Raw genomic sequence first — 21677 nt, 5'->3', positions numbered from 1 at the left:
GGGACCCGCTTGAGCAGGGAGTCTGTCCCTTCTCAGATCTGAACCTCCGTGTTGGGAGATCCACTGCTGTCTTCAAAGCTGTCAGACAGAGTCGTTTGCATCTGCAGAGGTGTCTGCTGCTTTGTTATTGTTTACTGTGCCCTGCCCCCAGAGGTGGAGTCTACAGAGACAGGCAGGTTTCCTTGAGCTGCTGTGAGCTCCACCCAGTTCGAGCTTCCCAGCAGCTTTGTTTACCTACTTAAGCCTCAGCAATGGCGGGCGCCCCTCCCCCAGCTTTGCTGCTGCCTTGCTGGTAGATCACAGACTGCTGTGATAGCAATGAGGGAGGCTCCGTGGGTGTGGGACCCTCCCGGCCAGGTGTGGGATATGATCTCCTGGTGTGCCTGTTTGCTCAAAGCGCAGTATTGGGGTGGGAGTTACCCGATTCTCCAGGTGTTGTGTGTTTCAGTTCCCCTGGCTAGGAAAAGGGATTCCCTTCCCCCTTGAGCTTCCCAGGTGAGGCAATGCCTCGCCCTGCTTCAGCTCTCGCTGGTCGGGCTGCAGCAGCTGACCAGTACCGATCGCCCGGCACTCCCCAGTGAGATGAACCCAGTACCTCAGTTGAAAATGCCGAAATCACCGGTTTTCTGTGTCGCTGGCGCTGGGAGTTGAAGACTGGAGCTGCTGCTATTCGGCCATCTTGCTCCGCCCCCTAGTTTTTTTTTTTTTTTTTAAGAATAAGATCATATTATCAGTAAAGAGGGACACTTTTACTTCCTCTTTTCCAATTTGGATAAATTTATTTCTTTTTCTTGCCTGATTTCTCTGGCTAGGATTTTCAGTACTATGTTGAGTAGCAGTGTGAAAAGTGGGCAAGTGGGCATCCTTGTCTTGTCCAGTTCTTAGAGGAAAGGCTTTCAGCTTTTCCCATTCAGTATGATGTTAGTTTTGGGTTTGCCTTTATGATGTTGAAGTATAATCCTTCTATGCCTAGTTAAAAACTTGCTTAAAGTTTTTATCATAAAGAGATGTTGAATTTTATCAAGTGCTTTTTATGCATCTATTGAGATAATCATATGGCTTTTGTCACTAATTCTGTTGATGTGATGTGTGATGTTTGTTGGTCTGCATGTGTTGAACCATCCTTGCATCCTTTGGAAAATCCCACTCAAACACAGTATATTATCCTTCTGATGTGCTATGGAATTTAGTTTGCTAGTATTTTGTTGAGAATTTTTGTGTCTATGTTCATCAGGGATATTGGCCTGTAGTTTTACTTTTTGTTGTGTCCTAAGCTGGTTTTGGTATCGGGCTAGTGCTGGCCTTGTAAAATTCGTTAAGGAGAATTCCTTCCTCCTCATGTTTTTGGAACAGTTTGAGGAGAACTGGTGTTAGTTCTTCTTTGATAGTCAGGTAGAATTTGGCAGTGAAGCCATTCAGTCCTGGACTTTTTGTTAGGAGGCTTCTTACTACTGAATGAGTCTCATCACTCACTATTGGTCTGTTCAGATTTTCTATTTATTTCTCATTCAGTGTTGATAGTTTGTATGTGTATAGTAATTTATCTATTTCCTCTAGGTTTCCCAGTTTGTTAGTATATAGTTGTTCAAAATAATTTCTAATGATCTTTTGTATTTCTGTGGTATCAGCTGCAGTGTTTTACATTTCATTTTTGATTTTGTTTATTTGTGTCTTGTCTCTTTTTTATTGGTTAATCTTCCTAGTGGGTTATCTATTTAGTTTATTTTTTCAGAAAACCAACTTTCTGTTTCATTGATTCGTGTGTGTGTGTTTGTGTGTGTATGTTGCTTCCATTCTGTTTGGTTCTGCTCTGATCTTTGTTATTCCTTTCCTTCTAGCAAATTGGGGTTTTGTTTGTTCTTGATTTTCTAGTTCCTTAAGGTGCATTATTAGATTATTTGAAATATTACTGGTTTTTCTGATGTAAGTGTGGATTACTATTAACTTCCCTGTTAGCACTGCTTTTGGTGTATTCCATAGATTTGAGTATGTTGTGTTTAGGTTTTCATTCGTTTCAAAAAATTTGTTATTTCCTCCTTAATTTTTTCCTTGACCCAATTGCAATTCAGGAGCATGTTGTTTAATTTCCATGCATTTGCAGTTTCCTGAGTTCCTCTTGTTATTGATTTCTAACATTATTTCATTATGGTGTGAAAAGATACTGTAGGATTTTGATTTTTAAAATTGTTTTTGTCTAGATTTCTTTTATGTCCTAACATATGAGCTATCCTGGAGAATCCTTCCACGTGCTGATAGGAAAAATGAGTATTCTGTAGCTGTTCAATGAAATGTAAATGTCTGTTAGGTCCATGAAGTTTAAAGTGCAATTTAAGTCCAATGTTTGTTAATTTTCTCTCTAGATGATCTATCTAATGTTGAGGATGGAGTGCAGAAGTCCCCAACTATTATTGTAGTGGAGTCTCCCTCCCTTTGCACTAATAATAAATACTTTATATATCTGGATGCTCTGACCTTGGGTGCACATATGTTTAGAATTATTATGTCCTTTTGCTGAGTTGATCTCTTTATCATTATATAATGACCTTTTTTTTTTCTTTTTACAGTTTTTGACTTAACATCTGTTTTATCTAACTTAGGTACTGCTACCTCTGCTAGATTTTGGTCTCTGCATGGAATATCTGTTTCCCCCATTTTACTTTCAGTCTATATATGTCTTTAGGGGTGAGATGAATTTCTTGTAGGCAGTATCTGGTTGAGTCATTCTTTCTTTAAAAAAAAATCAGCCAGTCTATATCATTTAAGTGGGCAGTTCAGTATGTTTACATTCAAGGTTATTATCAATATGTGAGAGCTTATTTTTGTTATTTTATTAATTGATTTTTGGTTGTTTGGTTTATCTTTTGTTCATTTTTTTCTCTTATTGTTTATCATTGTGGATTGGTAGTCTTCCATAGTGGTAATTTTTTTTTTGAGACGGAGTCTCGCTCTCTAGCCCAGGTTGGAGGGCAGTGGCATGATCTTGGCTCACCCCAAGCTCTGCCTCCCGGGTTCAGTCATTCTCCTGCCTCAGCCACCCGAGTAGCTGGGACTACAGGCACCTGCCATCATGTCCGGCTTATTATTATTATTATTATTGGGTTTTTTTGTATTTTTAGTAGAGACAAGGTTTCACCGTGTTAGCCAGGATGGTATCGATCACCTGACCTCGTGATTCGCCCACTTCGATCTCCCAAAGTGCTGAGATTACAAGCTTGTGCCACAGCGCCTGGCCAATTTTTGAGTTTTTTCTCTTCCTTTTTTTGTGTTTGCTCTACCAGGGGGTTTAAATTTTCATGTGTTTTTATGACAGTAGATATCATCCTTTTGCTTCCAGGTGTGAGACTCTCTTAAACATTTCTTATAGGGCGAGTCTAGTGCTGAAAAATTCCCTCAGCTTTTGCTTATCTGGGAAAGACTTTGTTTCTTCTTTATTTATAAAGGATAACTTTGCTGTATCCTTGGCTGATGGTTTTTTCTTTCATCACTTTGCATATATCATCCCATTCACTCCTGACCTGTAAGGTTTCTGCTGAGAAATCTGATGATTGTTCCTTTATAAGTGAGTAAGTGCTTTTCTCTGGCTATGTTTACAATCTCTCTTTGTATGTGATTTTTGACATGTGCCATAGAGAAGACCTTTTGTGAATTGTATCTATTTGGGGATCTCCGAGCTTCCTGTATCCGGATATCTAAATCTCTGGCTAGATTTGGGAAGTTTTCAGCTATTATTTCATTAAACAGGTTTTCTATTCTTTTCACTTTGTCCTCACTGCCTGGGACACATAAAATGTGAATATTTGGTTGTTTCATGGGGTCCCACATGTTATATAGGCTTTGTTCATTTAAAATTTTTTTTACAATATGTTTTTCTAACTGAGCTATTTCAAAAGACTTGTCTTCAAGTTCTCAAATTCTTTCTTCTGCTTGATATAGTTTATTGTTGAAACTTTCAAATGTATTGTTTTATTTAATTCAATGAATTCCTCAGTTCCAGAATTTCCATTTTTTTTTTTTTTTTTTTTTTTTTTTGAGGCGGAGTCTTGCTCTGTGGCCCAGGCTGGAGTGCAGTGGCCGGATCTCAGCTCACTGCAAGCTCCGCCTCCCGGGTTCACGCCATTCTCCTGCCTCAGCCTCCCAAGTAGCTGGGACTACAGGCGCCCGCCACCTCGCCCGGCTAGATTTTTGTATTTTTTAGTAGAGACGGGGTTTCACCGTGTTAGCCAGGATGGTCTCGATCTTCTGACCTCGTGATCCGCCCGTCTCGGCCTCCCAAAGTGCTGGGATTACAGGCTTGAGCCACCGCGCCCGGCCATTTCCGTTTTTTTTAATATGGTATATACCTCTTTGGCAAATTTCTCATTTATACCCTTAATTGTGTTTCTGGTTTCTTTGTAATGTCTTTCTCTGTTCTCTTGCATCTCACTATGCTTATTTAATATCATTATTTTGAATTATTTTTCTTGGTTTTCAAAAATTTATTTTTCCTTACAACCTGTTGCTGAAGGATTATTGTGTCCCATTGGAGGTGTTGAATTTCCTTGCTTTTTCATGTTTTTTTGTGTCCTTACTTTGATATCTTCACATCTCTTGTACAAACCCCTTCTTCCAATTTTTAAAATTTGCTTTCACAGGGAAGGACTTTTTCCTGCTAATGTATCTATTGTGTTATTAATAATTGGATACGGCACTTTGGCTTTGATTCTAGTCATGCACATTAGTGTAGTTTCCATATGATTTCTTCAGCTGTAAACAGGGTAGTACTGTCTCTGATTTCCTTAGTGCCTTGCAGTTGTTAGAGGAGACTGTGGTCAAGTTTTGCTGGGGATAGGGATGCCAGGTAGGTCAGTATTCAGGCCTCAGTGGTGGAAACAGTGGGCCTAACATGCCTTTCCTTGGGACCCAGGATGGTGTATACAGTTTTAGTGGGTACAGGCAGGCCATTTCTGGTGGCTTTCTTGAGTGCTAGCAGTGGCAGCTGTGGGCCAGGCTGGTGGTGGGTCCTCAAGCTTCTAGGCAGTATGGCATGGCATTAGCAATGGCAGCAGCAGTGGCAGGAAAACCCTGTGCCTCCCACGAGGTCCTTATTGGTGTTGATGGGAGCTGCAATGGGCTGGGCAGGCCAGTTCCCAGGCCCATAAGTAATGCATGCTGGTGGGTGCCAGCTGTGATGACAATGGCAGGTTAGGTGGGCCCAACCTCCTGCTCCTGGAAAAAGCACTCAGGTGCCAATGGTAATGCACAAGGCTGGGCAAGATCCATGCCACCAGGTGGCATGCTTGAGCATTCGGGGGTGGGAGAAAACTGAGCTGGGTGGGCCTGTCTTCAGGCTCCCCAGTGGTGCATGGAGGTGCAGGTGGTAGGCATGGCGGAGATGATTCTCAAGCCCCTGGTGAAATGTTCTGGTTGGAGCAGCAGTGGCTGGGGAGGGTGGTTGGCTTTCAGTGGCAGTGGATGTACTGTAGGCAGGCAGGTGGAGACTGTGTACTTCAGCCATAGGTGGCAGCTGTAGGCTGCATAGCCTGTCCTCATGGTGCTTGTAAACTGTTCATGTTTTGACCACTGGGGGTCTCCCACTTACCCTTTCCCTAAGTTGGGGTGTCTCTGTGGGCTCCCAACAAATCCCAGGGGGCTAACCACGCTGCCTTGCTTCCCTCTTCTTCCTTGCTTTGGGTGTTTCCCCCTGTCACTTCTCTGTTTTATTCCAGCGTTTTCTCTTAGATTGTCTATTTAAAGTGTGATTATCTACTTGCTATTTTGCTTCTTTGTTGTGCAGGAGATGTGTACCAGGTTAATCCAGTCAGCCGTCTTCCACAATATAACAAATTAAAAATATAAAAAAATAGATATAACAAATTGAAAGTATGAATGTACTTTACAATAAGTATTACTATGCAGAAGCATAATGTCTTCTAACTTTGTACTTCTTAAAATTTGAGTGTTCTTGGCTATTTGCATTTCTCCAATTGATTTAAAATCTGCTTGCTAATTTAAATACATAAACACACACAGATGAAATTTTACTGGAATTTTACTGAATATCTAGATTAATTTTTGGAGAATAGACAATATTACAATATTGAGTTTTCCAGTCCAGGAACATGATCTATTCCTGCATTTATTCAGATCTCATTTAATACCTCTCAATGTCATATAGTCTCATGCTATATGTCTTGTATATCTTCAGTTAGATTAATTCCTAATTATCTGATACTTTAATGGAATTTTAATGGTACATTTTAAAATATTTTCTAAAGTATGTTGTTGGAAATTGGGAATATGATTGATTTTATGATATTAAACTTATATCCAATAGTCTTGCTAAAATCAGTTATTAATTACAATCATGATTAGCTTTGGAAATTTTAGAGATTTTACAGGTATACAATTATATCATTTGTCAGTAAGAGTTATTTTATTTCTTTAATCCTTATATTTTTGGGTGTTTTAGATATCAGTCTTATATTATTGGCTATCTACTACAGTCATTATGGAGCAGAATTAGTACTTAAAGTATGTTTTTTGCATTGCAAATATCAAGAGAAACGCCTTAATTATTTACATTTAATTACAACATTTGAAGTTTGTTCGTGGTTTTTCTTTTTAGAAACTTATCATGTTAAGGGATTTCTTCTTATTAGTAGCTTCTAATTTTTATCACATGGAAGTTAAATTTTATCAAATATTGTTATGTTTCTATTGAGTTGCTTATGTATATACATTTTCTTCTCTTCTTTGCTTGTTTGTATTTATTTTGATGCCTATACTAATTTTTATTTGAATGTCAAACCAAGTTTGCAACTCTGGAATAAAACAATATTGGTCTGTATGTGTTATCATTTCAATATATCACTGATTCCTGTTACACATATTTTGTTTAGGATTCTGAAGTAATTATTCATGGAGAAAAATGGGCTGTTATTTTTCTTTCTTGCAATCTCTTTAACATTCTTTAATTTAAATTATGTGCTGGCTTTATAGAATATGTTGGGACTCGCCATCCCTTTTTCTTATCTTTAGCATACTTGGTATAAGAACGATGTCATGCCTTCCTAAAATGGTTGGAAAACCTTACTAGTGAAGCCTTATGGAACTGTATCTTTTTAAGATTTAAAGATTTTAAATAACAGAATTAATTACTATAACAAATATAGAACCAGTCATAATTTTTTGTCAACATAGGAAAGTTTTTTTCCTAAAAATTTCTGGAAGTGTATGTAATTGTTCATGCATACTGGCATAGAGTTATTCTTTATATCTTTGCCAACGTCTGAATGTCTGTCTTCTCCCAAAACTCATATTATAAAATCCAAACCACCAAGGGGTTGATATTAAGGAGTGTGGTCTTTGGAAGGTGATTAGGCCACGAGAGCAGAGCTCTCATAATTGTGGTTAGTACCCTTATGAAAGAGGTCCAGTGTACTAGCTAGGCCCTTTGGCCATGTGAAGGCACAGCAAGAAGGGCCCATTTATAAACCAAGAAATGGAACTCTTCCAGATTTAGCATCTGTCAGCATATTGATCTTGGACCTCCCTAGCCTCCAGAACTATTAGAAATTAAGTTATGTTGTTTATAAGCTAACCAATCTATTGTATTTTATTATAGCAGCCCAAATGAACTAGGGCAATCCTATAATTACATTCTATTATTAGCAATGTACCCTTTTTCTATTCTTCACAATGTTAATTGGTGTCTTCTATCATTTTTCCCCTGATTGATTTTAGAAAAGATTTACCAATTTTACTTTGTAATTTGGTTTGTACATACTCAGTAGCTACCACAATTTCAGCTTTATCCCCAGAGGGGTGACATGGAGTCCAAGCCACAGCAAGAACCAGTTTAAACTTGTAAACTCTTCTGGCAAGGAATTCTTGGAAATATAGTTCTCAGGCTTCCAGCCTCTGAAGTATGGAAGATAATATGAAGTACCAAGAAGCAATTTCAAAAATAACTCCTAACTTCAAATTCCCAGATTTCTAAATATTCATCAGGTCCAGCTCAAAAACATCAAACTCAACATATCTGCAAAATTAGCCAATGACCTTACCCCAAGTTTGCTTGCTAGCTTGTTTCCTTTCTCTGTTAATAACACTATGCCATGTAAGCCATAAATCTTGATATCAACTTTGAGCATTTAATTTTTCTCAACCCATTTGCAATTAGTGGCAAAGTTTTAAGATTATACTATCTTTAAAAGTCTCTAATATTCATTTTTATTGTCCTCTCCAGGACAAGTATTTTTTTATTGAATTAAGCCAATAATCATCTAGTTGTCTGCTTTAAATCCCACTGATCGACTTTATCCTCTAAATTCTGATATTTAGAGGATGAATTTGTAAATACAAAACAGAATACAGCATCAAAATTTCTCTATTTCCCAAAGGAAAGAGTCCAATACATCCAGCATGGCATTCATAGTCTCAGTTTAGCCAACCTCTTTATTTCCATATATTTATCTAACGTATCTTTTTGTTCAGGGATTATCAAACTACATATATTTTTCTCGAATGTACCTGAAATAATAGGCCTCTCCTTCGCTCATGAACCTGTAGACCTGGAAAAAAATCTCTTCTGTATTTGTTAAAACCTATTCTTATGCTTCTCAAGCATACACACTCATTAGGGGGATCCTTATTGCTTCATTCTCAGGGATTCTTTTTGGTAACTCAAGGTTTCTGGTTTATTTATAGATCTCTGCAAACATACTGCCTATTATACTATATTATTGCTATTTGTATTTATCTCCCAATATGGATTTGGGAGAGCAGGGCCATGTTCTGAAGAACTTTTGATTTGATATGTAAAGCACAGGCTTTGGAAGCAGACAGATTCAAGATCACACTCTGACTCTGAGGTTTAATTGCAGGGTAAACAGGTACATTACTTAACATCACTGAGCCTGCATTTGCTTTTCTTTTTAATCTTTGAAGTGGTGCGAACATCTAATGAATATTTGTTGTGAAGAATAAAAGAAATCTAGTCTAAAGTGTCCACTGCAGTGCCTGGAGCACATGCATGCACAAATACACACACACACACACACACACACACACACAGAGAGAGAGAGAGAGAGAGAGAGACAGAGAAATCACCCAAAATGGTAATATAACAAGACTGATTTCTGTATTCACAGTATCTAGTAGAACATATACGAAATAAGAGACATTCAGAAGTCATTATTGTTTTCAATTGTTTAATTGCCTACATTATACTTAAAAGTCTTCAAATCAAATAATTCAGTTAGTCATGATTTTAATGAGACTCTCTTCTTCAAGAAAAACAGCTTTACCCATTTACTCATTTCCAAGCACTTATAATTTCGTAAGAGAAAGATTTTATGTAGAAAACTTTCTTGTTGGAAGTAGTAAATATGTTGTATAGACTTCTAATCAGACAAACGAAATGTTGATTTGATGAGACATGCCTCAGTTCATTAAGAAACATACATTTTTTTAGAACAAAACAGAATTACTTTTCTACCATTACGAGTAATTTTGATGTTTTCCTTTCTTCTACCTTGGAGACACACCTCTAATTTTATTCCTTAACTCTATTGTAGTCAACCATATGGTCTCTGTAAGAAAACAGTCCTAACGTTTGTTAAAATGTGGCCAGTAGGCAGGAAACTAATATCTGAAAGCATCTTCTGCTTTTCTGTGATAAATGCTTTAAAAATGTCACCAAAATTCTATTTAGGTATTCAGAAGGTGTGTCTCTTCTGACACAACTTTCCACAATGCTGAAATTAAGTAAACTGACTGAGCTAAATGAATTAAAAGTGAATGCACTTTAATATTGAAGACTTGTTTGCATTTTCCATTTAGAATTCACAATCAAGAAAGTTAACAAACAGTTCCTCCTGCTTTCTCTCTCTCTTTCTGTATATACATAATACATATATCTGCACACACACATGCATATATATACACATATACAACGTTTGTCAATTTTAGTAATTCTTGAATTTCATATATTCATGGTATATTTATAACATCTCTGATAGACAACAGAGATCAATACAGGGTTGAATAAAATGATCTTTTAGGTAATTTATAATTACTAAAATTGTTACATGTTTATTGAACTTGGTTAATTCATTGTTCAGTAAATATTTAATAAGCTTTTAGTACAGACCAGGCATGCTAAATGGGCAAAACAGATAATTCAATCACTCTCAAGGAGCTCTTAAACTAGTTGTAGGGTGATACACATAAATTTTAAAAATATAAAACACTGTGCTAAGTACACACCCTAAAACAATGTGTGAGCAGTTTTATCCATTGGGGGAGTAGTAACAGCAGTAGAAATAGTACTAGGTGTGGTGGGCAGCAGAGGGAATGAGGACTCTGTAGCCATAGTCCCTGGGTTCAAATTATATCTCTGCTACTTACTGGTATGGGATTTGAACTAGTTTGTAAGCCTCTTTATGCCCCAATGTCCATTTCTTACAATAGGGATAATAATAGCAATGATTAAATGAGTTATTACACATAGAGTTTACTTAGAAGAGCTATTGGCATATAGCAAATACTAAAAACATTCACTAGCATCAACAGTAGAAAACACAGAGTACATAGCACACGGTAGATACTGACACTACGCTGAGTCTCTTACGAACATCATCTCATTTTACTCTCATGAAATCCAGGAATTTGGTATTTCTATTCTAATTTTAAAGAACTGAGCCTCAAAAATATTAGGGATATGTCCAAGGTCACACAATGAGTAATTCACAGATCTGAAATTCAGACAGATCTCTCATTCTGAGCCAAGTACTTAGACAGCACAGAAGGTAGAGTAATAAAAGTTCCCTGTGGATTTGTGGGATGCTTGTTGAAGGTAGCTCATTTGGTGTAGAAACCAAAACACAAATGTGCATTAGTGTGGGGGGGGAGGGAGGAGGAGGGAGGGGAGCAGAGAATTTCATTCCAGGCTGAAGGAAGAGAATGCTAAAGATACTAATTCATGAAAAAATCTTGGCAGTTTTAGTAATCAGGGAAAAATTCTGTTACCGGTGTGAGGAGAAATAAGGTTAGAGTATGAGTGGTGTGGTGGTAAATCATACGAGAGGGATAGTGAAAATTTACAGAATCTGCTGACCCTAATGTCAAGAAAACTAATGGGGTCCAACTCTGTACCTGCCATGACCAAGTTTTTAATTTTTCTCTAGATAGGCTGTTCCTTTCAAAGCTTAGACATTAAGCATTTATACACTTTTAATTGAAGTCACTAGACCTCAGCATGCAGTCTAAACAAAGGCTCTTCTCCTAGTTCAGTCCATTTTCCATGATATCAAATCCTCCAAAGGGTGAAACCAAGAGGTTCCTATTAGCTAAAGACAAAGTGAAAGACTGACAAAGACATGCAAATATAGTAGAGCAAAGAATGCACATTTATAATAGAACAATACAAGCATTTTTTCTTTTCTACCATACAAAATAATATAATGCTTACAATGCAGGTACATTAATTTTATATTAAAAATATCCTTAGGTTGACCTCTGATTTTTTGCTTTTGTACCTGCGGGAAGCCTTAAGGCATTTGTCATTCCCATTTTCACAAACCTAATTTAGTAGATTAAATGACTATGCTAAGCATTTCACTTGCTTTCTATTATTCTTTGGCTATAAACCATCACATAATGGGAGTGTTATTGATTTTATCCACGTTAACTTCTTCTACCACATACTCTAGCAAGCTATATACCTGTAGCATCTTTTTAAGTTTTTGGCTTATAGAAAGGTATCTCCTGAACCACAAAACTTATCTCATAGTATTTTCTTTTTGCTGTATGTAGGTTTTTGAAGTAGATTTTATAGTTTAGAATGATTGCTTTCCTTTTTTTTAATGTTTTACTGTTCATTTTTATAGAGTTATGAATTAACTATCTTTACTGCAGTGGTAAAACCATTTGTAGTATTCATAGTTTGATTGAGTGTACATAAATAAACAAAACCCCTAGGTTAAACTGGGAAGTGACGTTAGCCTCTTTTTATGTTTTCATTTGAATTCTGAAAACACATGGAGATGACTGTCCTTTGTTTCTACCTTAAATGGGTGGCTACAACTGAAGGTAATAGGGCAGTGAGTTAGCACAAAACAAATGGGCAGCAACTCACAAAGAACATTTCAAAGATAAAACATCAGTATTTAGAAGGCTGCTTCCATATGTGCTATGAGTTATATATGAGTATCAAGGAGAGAAGACAGTAACGACTACCTGGTAATCATTTGTGCTCTTATGGAGCTAAGTACCATCTGGTGCACTTTCTTAATATCTCCTTCTCAGACACCTTAGTAAGCTGTACCATTGACATACCATATGTCTCTCTTGATGGTAATAACTGCACAAAAGAAAAAAACAAAAACATGACTGACATATACACTAACAAAGCATACTAAAATTGCATTTGTGCCATTGCATGGGTAATTTACTTTGACTCTGCAGCATTACAGTTTGCCTTGTATTTAACATATGCTAGAAATCCAATATCACCCGGTTTATTACAAAATGGATTTAAGTACTTATCACATGTGCCAAAATCTAACCATCAGAGAGAAATTATAAAGTTGGATAAATGGTTGTATTATTAAAATTGCATTTGTTTTGTCCTCAATACATATTTATTGAACTCAAGGGTATTTTTTTAACATCATTTAAAAAGTGACCTATGTTTAACCAATAACTTAGTTGACTGATTTTTCTGTTTTTAAAAAAGCTTAAATTGATGTAAACATTCACCAAATTCTTTCCCAGATTAGACTCTAGGTTCCATGAGAGATATTCACTGATGTATCCCCAGTCCAAAACAGTGCCTAGAAAGCAGTATGCATTCAATGAGTATTAATTTAGTGAATGAATGAATGAACATCTATGCTTGTTCTCAACTAATATCAATTTCTTTTTCAATTTCACTTTTGCTTGTTGTACATTATTAGACTAAAATTAGTAAAGTCACGAATAAGCATTATAAGTATCTTATATCAACTCAATCATTCTTTCATTAACTCAGCAACTACTACATGCCTATTGTGGTCCAAGCACCGTGTTCTGCGTTGTTGTCACAGGGATCAGGGGGACAGGAAACTCTGCTCCTCCCCATCCCTATTTCCAACTAGCAAAATGTAATTGCAGAATTGGGAGCAAAATGAATAGTGACAGAAATCTATTAAATCCTTTTAACTCCAATACTTCAAAAGACTGACTGTGTCTTCTCTGCCACTTTTTCCTCAGTCATGCTCTCAACTACTCTACTAGCACATTAGGCAGCAAGAATTATATGAGCTTGTCAATCAAGGGCTGATGAAATTAAGATTAAAATGTCATGCTTCTTTGATTGGTGATTCTTCTATAATGGGGTGGTGAAACAAAATTAAGAATAGTTGAGTAGGAATAAATTATGAAGTCAAAGTTGGAGACCAAAATTAAACTTAATTAACTAATAACAATATACTGGTTGTACATAGGTTGTAACCCAGAAGAATTCCTGACCCAGAAAGTGAGAAATTATTCGAAAGTTAACAGGAGGAGCCAGCAGGATAATAGAGGTAGTGAGATTCTAAACCTAGGAAATGCTGTCATTTTCTTTATATATACATATTTTTTACATAAAATGAATGCTATCTGAAAATTACAAGTATCCAAATTTGAACCCTCAGTATGAATAAGGATTGAAAATGGTACCTGAAAATGTAACATTGTGTAGTAAAATATATTAGAAGGTGAATTTTTGGAGATGAATACACTAAAAGTAATCTGACCTTGCTCAATTCTACATTTTAATACTAAAGGGTTCTTCTGTGTGCAGTGGTTACCAATGTCACGTGTTCTTTAAAAGCACTGTGTGAACAGATGGAATGCTGCTGGAGTGAAACCTCCAGGTATGTGTTGAAAAACTGGAAACAATAGCACAAAGTAAGACACAAGAATTCAGAATTCAAACATCTCAGGTCATTTTCCACTCTGCAGAATATACTCTGGAAAAAAAAAAAAAAAAGTGTACTTTAATTTCAAATGAAAAAGTTTAGTTAATTGCAAAGATGGCTTATATCCTATGTCCTAAGGTGCCAGGCCAAGCTATGAAACTGACTCAAGATACTGAGTTTAATTTTAATTTTTTTCTTGTTATCTATAAACCCCAGGATTTGGACCCTGAAAGGCACTTTCAGATGAGAGAAGGTGGGATGAACAGAATAGCTCATTTCATCCAACAGTGACATCTGCTGTTCATTCACTAGACTTACCAGGGCTGTCACGTAACATGCAATCTGAGGTGTTAGGGATAATTTGCACCTACGTAGGTAAATTTATATTACAGAAAATACAGAATTGATTACCAAAAAAGAAAGCTTCTGTAGATGTAGGGCCTCACTACTTCCCTTCAAAAAGAGCCTAGATTATTCTTATCATTTTTTTAAAAATTGTATTTTATATATAATTATGTTAGAGAGTAAAACCTAAAACAGATAGCAAACTAAATTTTCTGAAAAGAGGTAGATGGAGAAGCATATGGAGTAATGGTAAATTTAAATATTGCCTTTTTTAATTTAAACACATGCAAAGATTCATACATTTCCATGGCAGCACTTAGTTCTGAATCATCTTACTTCTCCCAGAAAACAGAAGGAAAAAAAAAATCCCCACAAAGCAGTAAGCTTTATTTTCAGAGAAACCATGAGACAAAGAAAGACCCCAAATTCCAAATTATATAACAGGCTGTCACGAACAGTACTAAGCTGAGCAAGGAGTACCTCCTGGGAAATCAGACTTTAGTAGCACAGAAAACAGAGGGTAGGAGTCCTGGTGGGGTTAGATCATCAGAGACTCACAAGCAAATACATGAACCCAGAAGTAGAAGGCCCCTCCCAGAGTCAGAAATGCTGGACCAGAGTTAAGTGCCATCAAGATAGGAGTCTTTGGGGAGGTGGAGAAATCATACTCTGAAAAATGCTCACTGGGGCTCAGACACGAATTCCCCAAAAAATAACTACAAAATATAACTTCAAAAAGTGTGTGAATCACTTTGCAATGCAAGGGTTGTATCACTTGAAGGCAGGTTGGTGGCAAACAGCGAGAGCATAAGGCTTGAGATGGAAATTGTCCCAAACCATTTTGGGCACTACCCAGCAGAACAGCAGTGGCTCCATAATGTCCCCAAAATGAGGCAACAGTCTGTCACAGAGCAAATGATGAGAGGGTCCTTGGGCTACCAGGTAGGGCACATCCTACAACCCCTTTCCTTCATCCTAGAGGAAACTTCTGCTATTAACCAGTCAAGGAGATTCAACTTTCACATATGAGAAATACTAAAGGAATTTTCTCAGCATTCACGTAAAAATACTAGAAGAAAAAAGATAAAAAGGAATATATCAACTCTCTTAATCACCAGAAACCTGTTGCTACAAAACAGATGAAAAAAGGAATGAACATTTATACATTCTAACATAAATTTTAAGAGCGTAATAAAACATAAAGAGACCGTGAAGTGAAATACAAGACCACGGGGAAGAGATAGCCAGAAAGTGCAATCGAAACTGGCAGAATCCATGAAAGAAGTAGGATTTAAAAACAAAATCATTGTAGAAAAAAAAAAAAAAACTAAACTAAATTGTAAAGAGAACAAGGGAGACCAAACCCCAAATAATGTAAGGGTTGTAAAGGGTGTAAGTGAGAAAAGAATATGTAATGAATCCCTTCCCCTGTCCAAAAATCCAAAAACTCTAAAACATAGAATAGAATTTAAAAAAGGGACTGCCTATATTAAGCCAAGATAGATCATCATAAGCACATATATTTATATTACTGTATATCATATGCTTATATATGTTATTATAATGTTCATCTCCAAGGTATATCTCTGTGTGGGACTAGGACTTTAAAGATTAAGAAATTATTATTTGGGGGCTTAAGCAAAACAGACAACTAACTTAGAGAAAAAGAAAATCGTTTTGGCATCAGTTTTCCACAGCAAAAGTTAACACCAGAAAACGGGGGAAATATTGAGAAAGACGAGAAAGGAGAAGCCAATGGTTATCCTTATCCTTGCGACTTATCTATCAGCTATAAAGCGTACAGTTATAAGCACCCAGAATTGCAGGGAACACCGTTTACAGAAAGTTCTTATTAAGAGATTTACCACAGGACAAAGTTCAGTCAACCCAGTTCTGAGTTAGATGAAATACTACTAGTAAGGCAAGAGATAAGCATTAAACGCATCATATATAGATTTAAGGAATATGTGGTATAGAAAATGTAAATAGCATTTTACTGATGATTCTGATAATGTACAAATAATTCAACTGTAACAACTAGGAGGAGAGAGTAAAAGAAAGGGGAAAGTAGGAATTAGCTCCCTGATTGCCTCATCTGTAATAGCTGAGAGTAATGGGTTAATTTTAAATCTCAAAATTTGCCCATAATTATATAAACACATTAAATGGCACAAAGGCAAATACTAAGAAATATCCTGCCACAGGCCGGGCGCAGTGGCCCACACCTGTAATCCCAGTACTTTGGGAGGCCGAGGCGGGTGGATCGCGAGGTCAGGAAATCGAGACCATCCTGGCTGACACGGTGAAACCCCGTCTCTACTAAAAACACACACATACACACGAATTAGTCGGACGTGGTGACAAGCGCCTTTAGTCTCACCAACTCAGGAGACTGAGGTGGGAGAATGGCGTGAACCCGGGAGGCGGAGCTTGCAGTGAGCCAAGTTCGTGCCACTGCACTCCAGTCTGGGTGACAGCCAGACTCCGTCAAAAAAAAAAAAAATATATATATATATATATATATATATTATATATATATATATATGTTCCTTGAGTGTTTTTTTTGTTGGTGGTGTTTTTTCTGATTTTTGTTTGTTTGTTTTGTTTGTTTTGATTTTGATTGAAAGAAATACAACAATGGAAACTCACACCAGTGCAGGGTGCTTCTCCAAACTGTGCCTATCATTCATAATTCTACTTTTATTTACTATTCAGATTCCTCAGTTAGTTGCTTAGAATAGTTTTCATATTTTTAGTTGTAATCAACATGAAAGATAGGCTGCAGGAGCTTATCCTAGCCATAGAATACTGGAAATCCATCTTTTTTTTTTCTTAAAAAAAAGTCATTTTGAACCTGTAATTTGTAGGAAGGAATGCAGATTTAGAGGCATTCATTTTCCATGACATGGAAAAATGATTTAACAATGTTGTTTCTATTTCAGCAAATACAGAAAAGATATGGTTCACAGGACAAGAAAGCTGACAGTTAAGAACTTACATGGAAAGGTATTTCGACAAAAAATATAATCCATCCTACTCCTAGGAGAGGAAAACTTGTATTAGTGAAACTTCTACCAGGTATCACTTTCCCCTCAGTTAATCCACAAAATTGAGTCAGCAACATTTTGTGATCAACCCTATCAAAAATAGTTGATTGATGAAATGTCATTAAAAGAACAGCAGTTATCCATCATTCAGTAAAAATTCATCACTCACCCATATACGAAACTCAATTCCATCTTATACTAAGTACATACATTACACTGAAAACTGCCAACTTCTGATGATCTAAAAACCTCTCTTCCATAACCATGCAATCACACCGAAATAAAGAATACAGAAAATTCATAGATGGTCAGTGAAAAAAAAACCTTCAGTGAAGCAATAAACTTTTCTTAAAAATGCCAAAATAATAACATACACTACATAATATAACACTCATTTTACTGGCATAATCTGTTGAGGCATTTTGTTAATCAAATACTTTGTTTTATATATACTTATAAATGTCATACCAGAATTACACATTTTCTAATGAGATGAAAAAGCATAACAGAATCTTATTTATAAGTTGATTTTAATCATTGTCTTGAGTTCAATATTACAACAAGTGTAATTACGGTACAAGTACAAAACAAATGATGATTAAAGCATGTCAGAGAACAGATGTTCCTGCATACAGATGGACAATTCAATTAATAATTCTCAAATAGAAAACAGAGCTATTTATTCCTTACTAATGAATGATATAATTATTTATCATTTATGCAGCATGGTGTTTTTAATGTCTCCATGAAGAACTTAAATATAATTTCTTAAATATGCATTTGGATGGTTAATGTATTTTTAATGTATAGTTATCTATTGTAGTTAAAAGATGATCAAATATGCTGATTCACTCAGTGCCTATGTTTCAGATGCATGACTTGAGCAACAATTTGCCAAAGGGCACCAATTTATTGTCTTATTTTAAATTATATATCTAACACACACACACATACAAAACATTAATAATGATGAAAATTTTGAGTGTCATAAACAATAGCATATCTATAATATATGTGTTGTTTTTCACAAGAGTTTTCCAACTACTCTACTTTTTTCATAAATTTCCACCTCAAGTAAATGGGAATTTTCATTTTTGTAATATATTGCATATTAAAAATGAGCTGAGTTTTTATTGATTTCGAAAGTAACACTTCCAAGTATGAAAGTAATAGCTTTTTGATTGATTCAGTCAGGATGAGTTAGAAGTTGAGACTAAAGGAAGAATTAATCAGAAAGGTTTGATATAAGACCTGTTCATAGTATAGATTTCCATTTTTTTGTGTCATTGTTCTCTTGTTAGAGACCTGATAGACTGTATGCACCAGCTTGAATGATAAAATGACTACAACAAGAAATGCAGTAAGTAAATCTATATAAGAATTAAGTCTATTATGGAATTAAAGGTAGAGAGCGGAGTTTTACTCATATAATTCTGAGTAAAAATGGTACTTTTTTTAGTCAGGTAAATATGGGATCCTTACAGAAAATGGTAAATTGAAGCTTCCATAAATAAGACCAAGAATATAACTTCATAGAGATCAATTGGACTGCACAGTGGCTATAGTTAACAATACTGTATTGTATACTTGAAATTTGCAGGAAATTAGATCTGAAATGTTCTTATCACCAAAAACAAAACAAAAATTATAGAGGTGATGGATACGTTAATTCACTTGAGTGTGGAGATCATTTCACAATATATACATATATCACACCATCAAGAAGTACAACTTGAATATACACAGTTTCTATTGCTGAGTATGTTGCAAAAGAAAACATGAGGGAAGGAAATATAACTTTGTCTTGCTTTACCAAAGAGATGTTCTAGAAAACATGTATGCAAATCACATTTACTACCAATCAAACTACAAATAAATAGTATTTCACTTTGTCACTGAAGTGTATTTATTTACTTTGCACAAGTGATTCAGGAAACATACATGAAGTGCCCACTTTGAGCTAGGTAGTAGATAGGAGACATAAACCCGGCTAAAACATGATCCCTCTCCACAAATTGAAATCTGAACCAATGTGATCATTCATTTATGGTTATACCCATGATTTTGAGGGATCTAGAGATGTAAGATGCTCAGTCCACCTAAGAGGCCCCATGGAGGAGAATGTTGCCCAGAAAAGTGAAACAGACTTTGAAGAGAGAGTTCCTAGGAACTAATCCCCAGGAACATTTAATAAGCATGATGATTCAACAGCTTGGCTAGAAAAGGGGAGATAGAGACAGGGTAATACCTGGAGGGAAATAAATAACTGAAGGATTGGATCGAATATTTAATCATGTCAAAACAAAAACAAAAACAAAAACAAAAAACAAAAAACCCAGAGCCTACATAGCCAAAGCAATCTGAAGCAAAAAGAACAAAGCCAGACACATCACACTACCTGACTTCAAACTATGGTATAAGGCTACAGTAACCAAAACAGCATGGTAGTAGTACAAAAACATACACATTGACCAATAGAACAAAATAGAGAGCAGAAAAATAAAGCCACATGCCTACAACCATCTGATCTTTGATAAAGCTGACAAAAATGAGCCATAAAAATCCTAAAAGAAAACGTATGTGATACCCTTCTTAACATTGGCCTTGGCAAAGAACTGGTTTTGGCTAAGTTCCCAAAATCAATTGCAACAAAAACAAAAATTAATAAGCGGGAGCTAATTAAACTAAAGAGCTTTTGTACAACAAAAGAAACTATCAACGGAGAAAACAGACAACCTACAGAACGGGAGAAGTATTCACATACTATGCATCTAACAAAAGTCTAATATCCAGAATCTATAAAGAACTTAAATCAACAAACAAAAAACAAATAACCCAATTAACAAATGAGCTAAGGACATGAACAGACACTTGTCAAATGAAGACATACAAGAGGCCAATAAACACATGAAAAAATGCTCATTATCACTAATCATCAGAGAAATGCAAATCAAAACCACAGCAAGATACCACTTCATTTCAGAGTGGCTATTACCAAAAAGTCAAATAACAACAGATGCTGGCAAAATTGTAGAGAAAAGGGAATGCTTTTACACTGCTAGTGGGAATCTAAATTAGTTCAGCCACTGTAGAAAGCAGTTTGGAGTTTTCTCAAACAGCTAAAAATGGAGCTATCATTCAACTCAGCAATCCCATTACTAGGTACACACCCAAAAGAAAATTAATTATTCTACTAAAAAGATACATGCACTTATACATTCATTGCAGCACTAGTCACAATAGCAAAGACATGAAATCAACCCAGATGCCCATCAACAATGGGTTGCATAAAGAAAATATAGTACTTATATAACATAGAATACTATGTAGCTATAAAAAAGGATGAAATCATGTCCTTTGCAGTAACATAGATGGAGCTTGAGGCTGTAGTCCTAAGCAAATTAATGCAGGAACAGAAAACCAAATACCACATGTTCTCACTTATAAGTGGGAACTAAGCGTTGGTACTCATAGACATAAAGATGGGAACAATAGACACTGTGGACTACTAGAGATTTTCCTTAGGATTTCCCAGCAGCATAGGGTTAAGTAAGAAGGAAGACAACTGGGTTGATCCATGAAGGTTTTCCCAGTTAAAACAAAATAGAATAAGGGATTTGAAAATATTATCAAGAACTGTTAAGTGATGGAGTGTGGGATCTATGTTGTATAGACCCAATGTGTGAGGCCATAAAAGCATTAAAAGATGGGAGGTCCAAACACGACCAAAAAGAGATGTGGTGGAATCAGTGGGGTAAAAGAGTTGTAAGGAGAATAGAAAAGTTTGGACTATATGATTACAGTGGTAGAGCATTGCTAGCTTCCTTGTCTCACGTGTCCCATAAATCATTAATTTAGTACATCAGTTCCATCTCCAGCAACCCCTTCTTCAGCCCTCATGGCAGTCTTAGTTGATGACTTCATCTTCTCATATGTGGTCTATTCTTCTGAAGTCATCTAAAGAGGCTTTCTTCTCCAATTTAACTTGCCCTTGAACCAATAAATCCTTTAACATCTTGGAACAAATTTCCTAAGGTGTAAATCTGATGAGATCACTTAACTACTTAAATCCATGTTAAAATAAGTAACGTGAATGCTATACTTGGTAGAATTATATACATCTAAGTCAAGAGCTGCTTAGAGAATTCAAAGTGTTAATATTTCTGAGATGCTTACAGTGGTCTCTGTCACAGCTAACAAGATTCACCCTTGCTGATGTTATGTATGGTAGAAAGAGAATTCAACCTAGAGATTAGAGTTCTAGCCTCCCTTGGCTATGCCATATACTAACCGATACTCTCAGAGCAAGTAAAACTACTCTGAGTCTTGCTTGTTCATATGTACAGAATTAAAATTAATT

The 21677-nt window shown here is 36.0% G+C and overlaps 1 protein-coding gene across 2 annotated transcripts in view; it reads right to left on the bottom strand.

The window, feature by feature from the left end:
• The window catches only part of GPC5 (glypican 5), a 1499214-nt gene that overhangs the window by 914076 nt on the left and 563461 nt on the right, over positions 1–21677 (bottom strand). The window contains exon 7 of one of the 2 annotated variants that reach the window (XM_031655721.1): positions 4257–13976. The exons of the other annotated variant lie outside the window; for it this stretch is intronic. Within the exon in view, the coding sequence (XP_031511581.1) occupies positions 13785–13976 (192 nt within the window). The 3' untranslated portion in view covers positions 4257–13784. Of the gene's footprint in view, positions 1–4256; positions 13977–21677 lie in introns of those variants that run through there. 2 annotated transcript variants of the gene reach the window in all.

This window comes from Papio anubis, chromosome 15, assembly GCF_008728515.1.
Source record: "Papio anubis isolate 15944 chromosome 15, Panubis1.0, whole genome shotgun sequence".
Lineage (NCBI taxonomy): Eukaryota > Metazoa > Chordata > Mammalia > Primates > Cercopithecidae > Papio > Papio anubis.
Note: the sequence above shows the minus strand (reverse complement) of the source record. Positions and strands in the feature narration are given on the sequence as shown.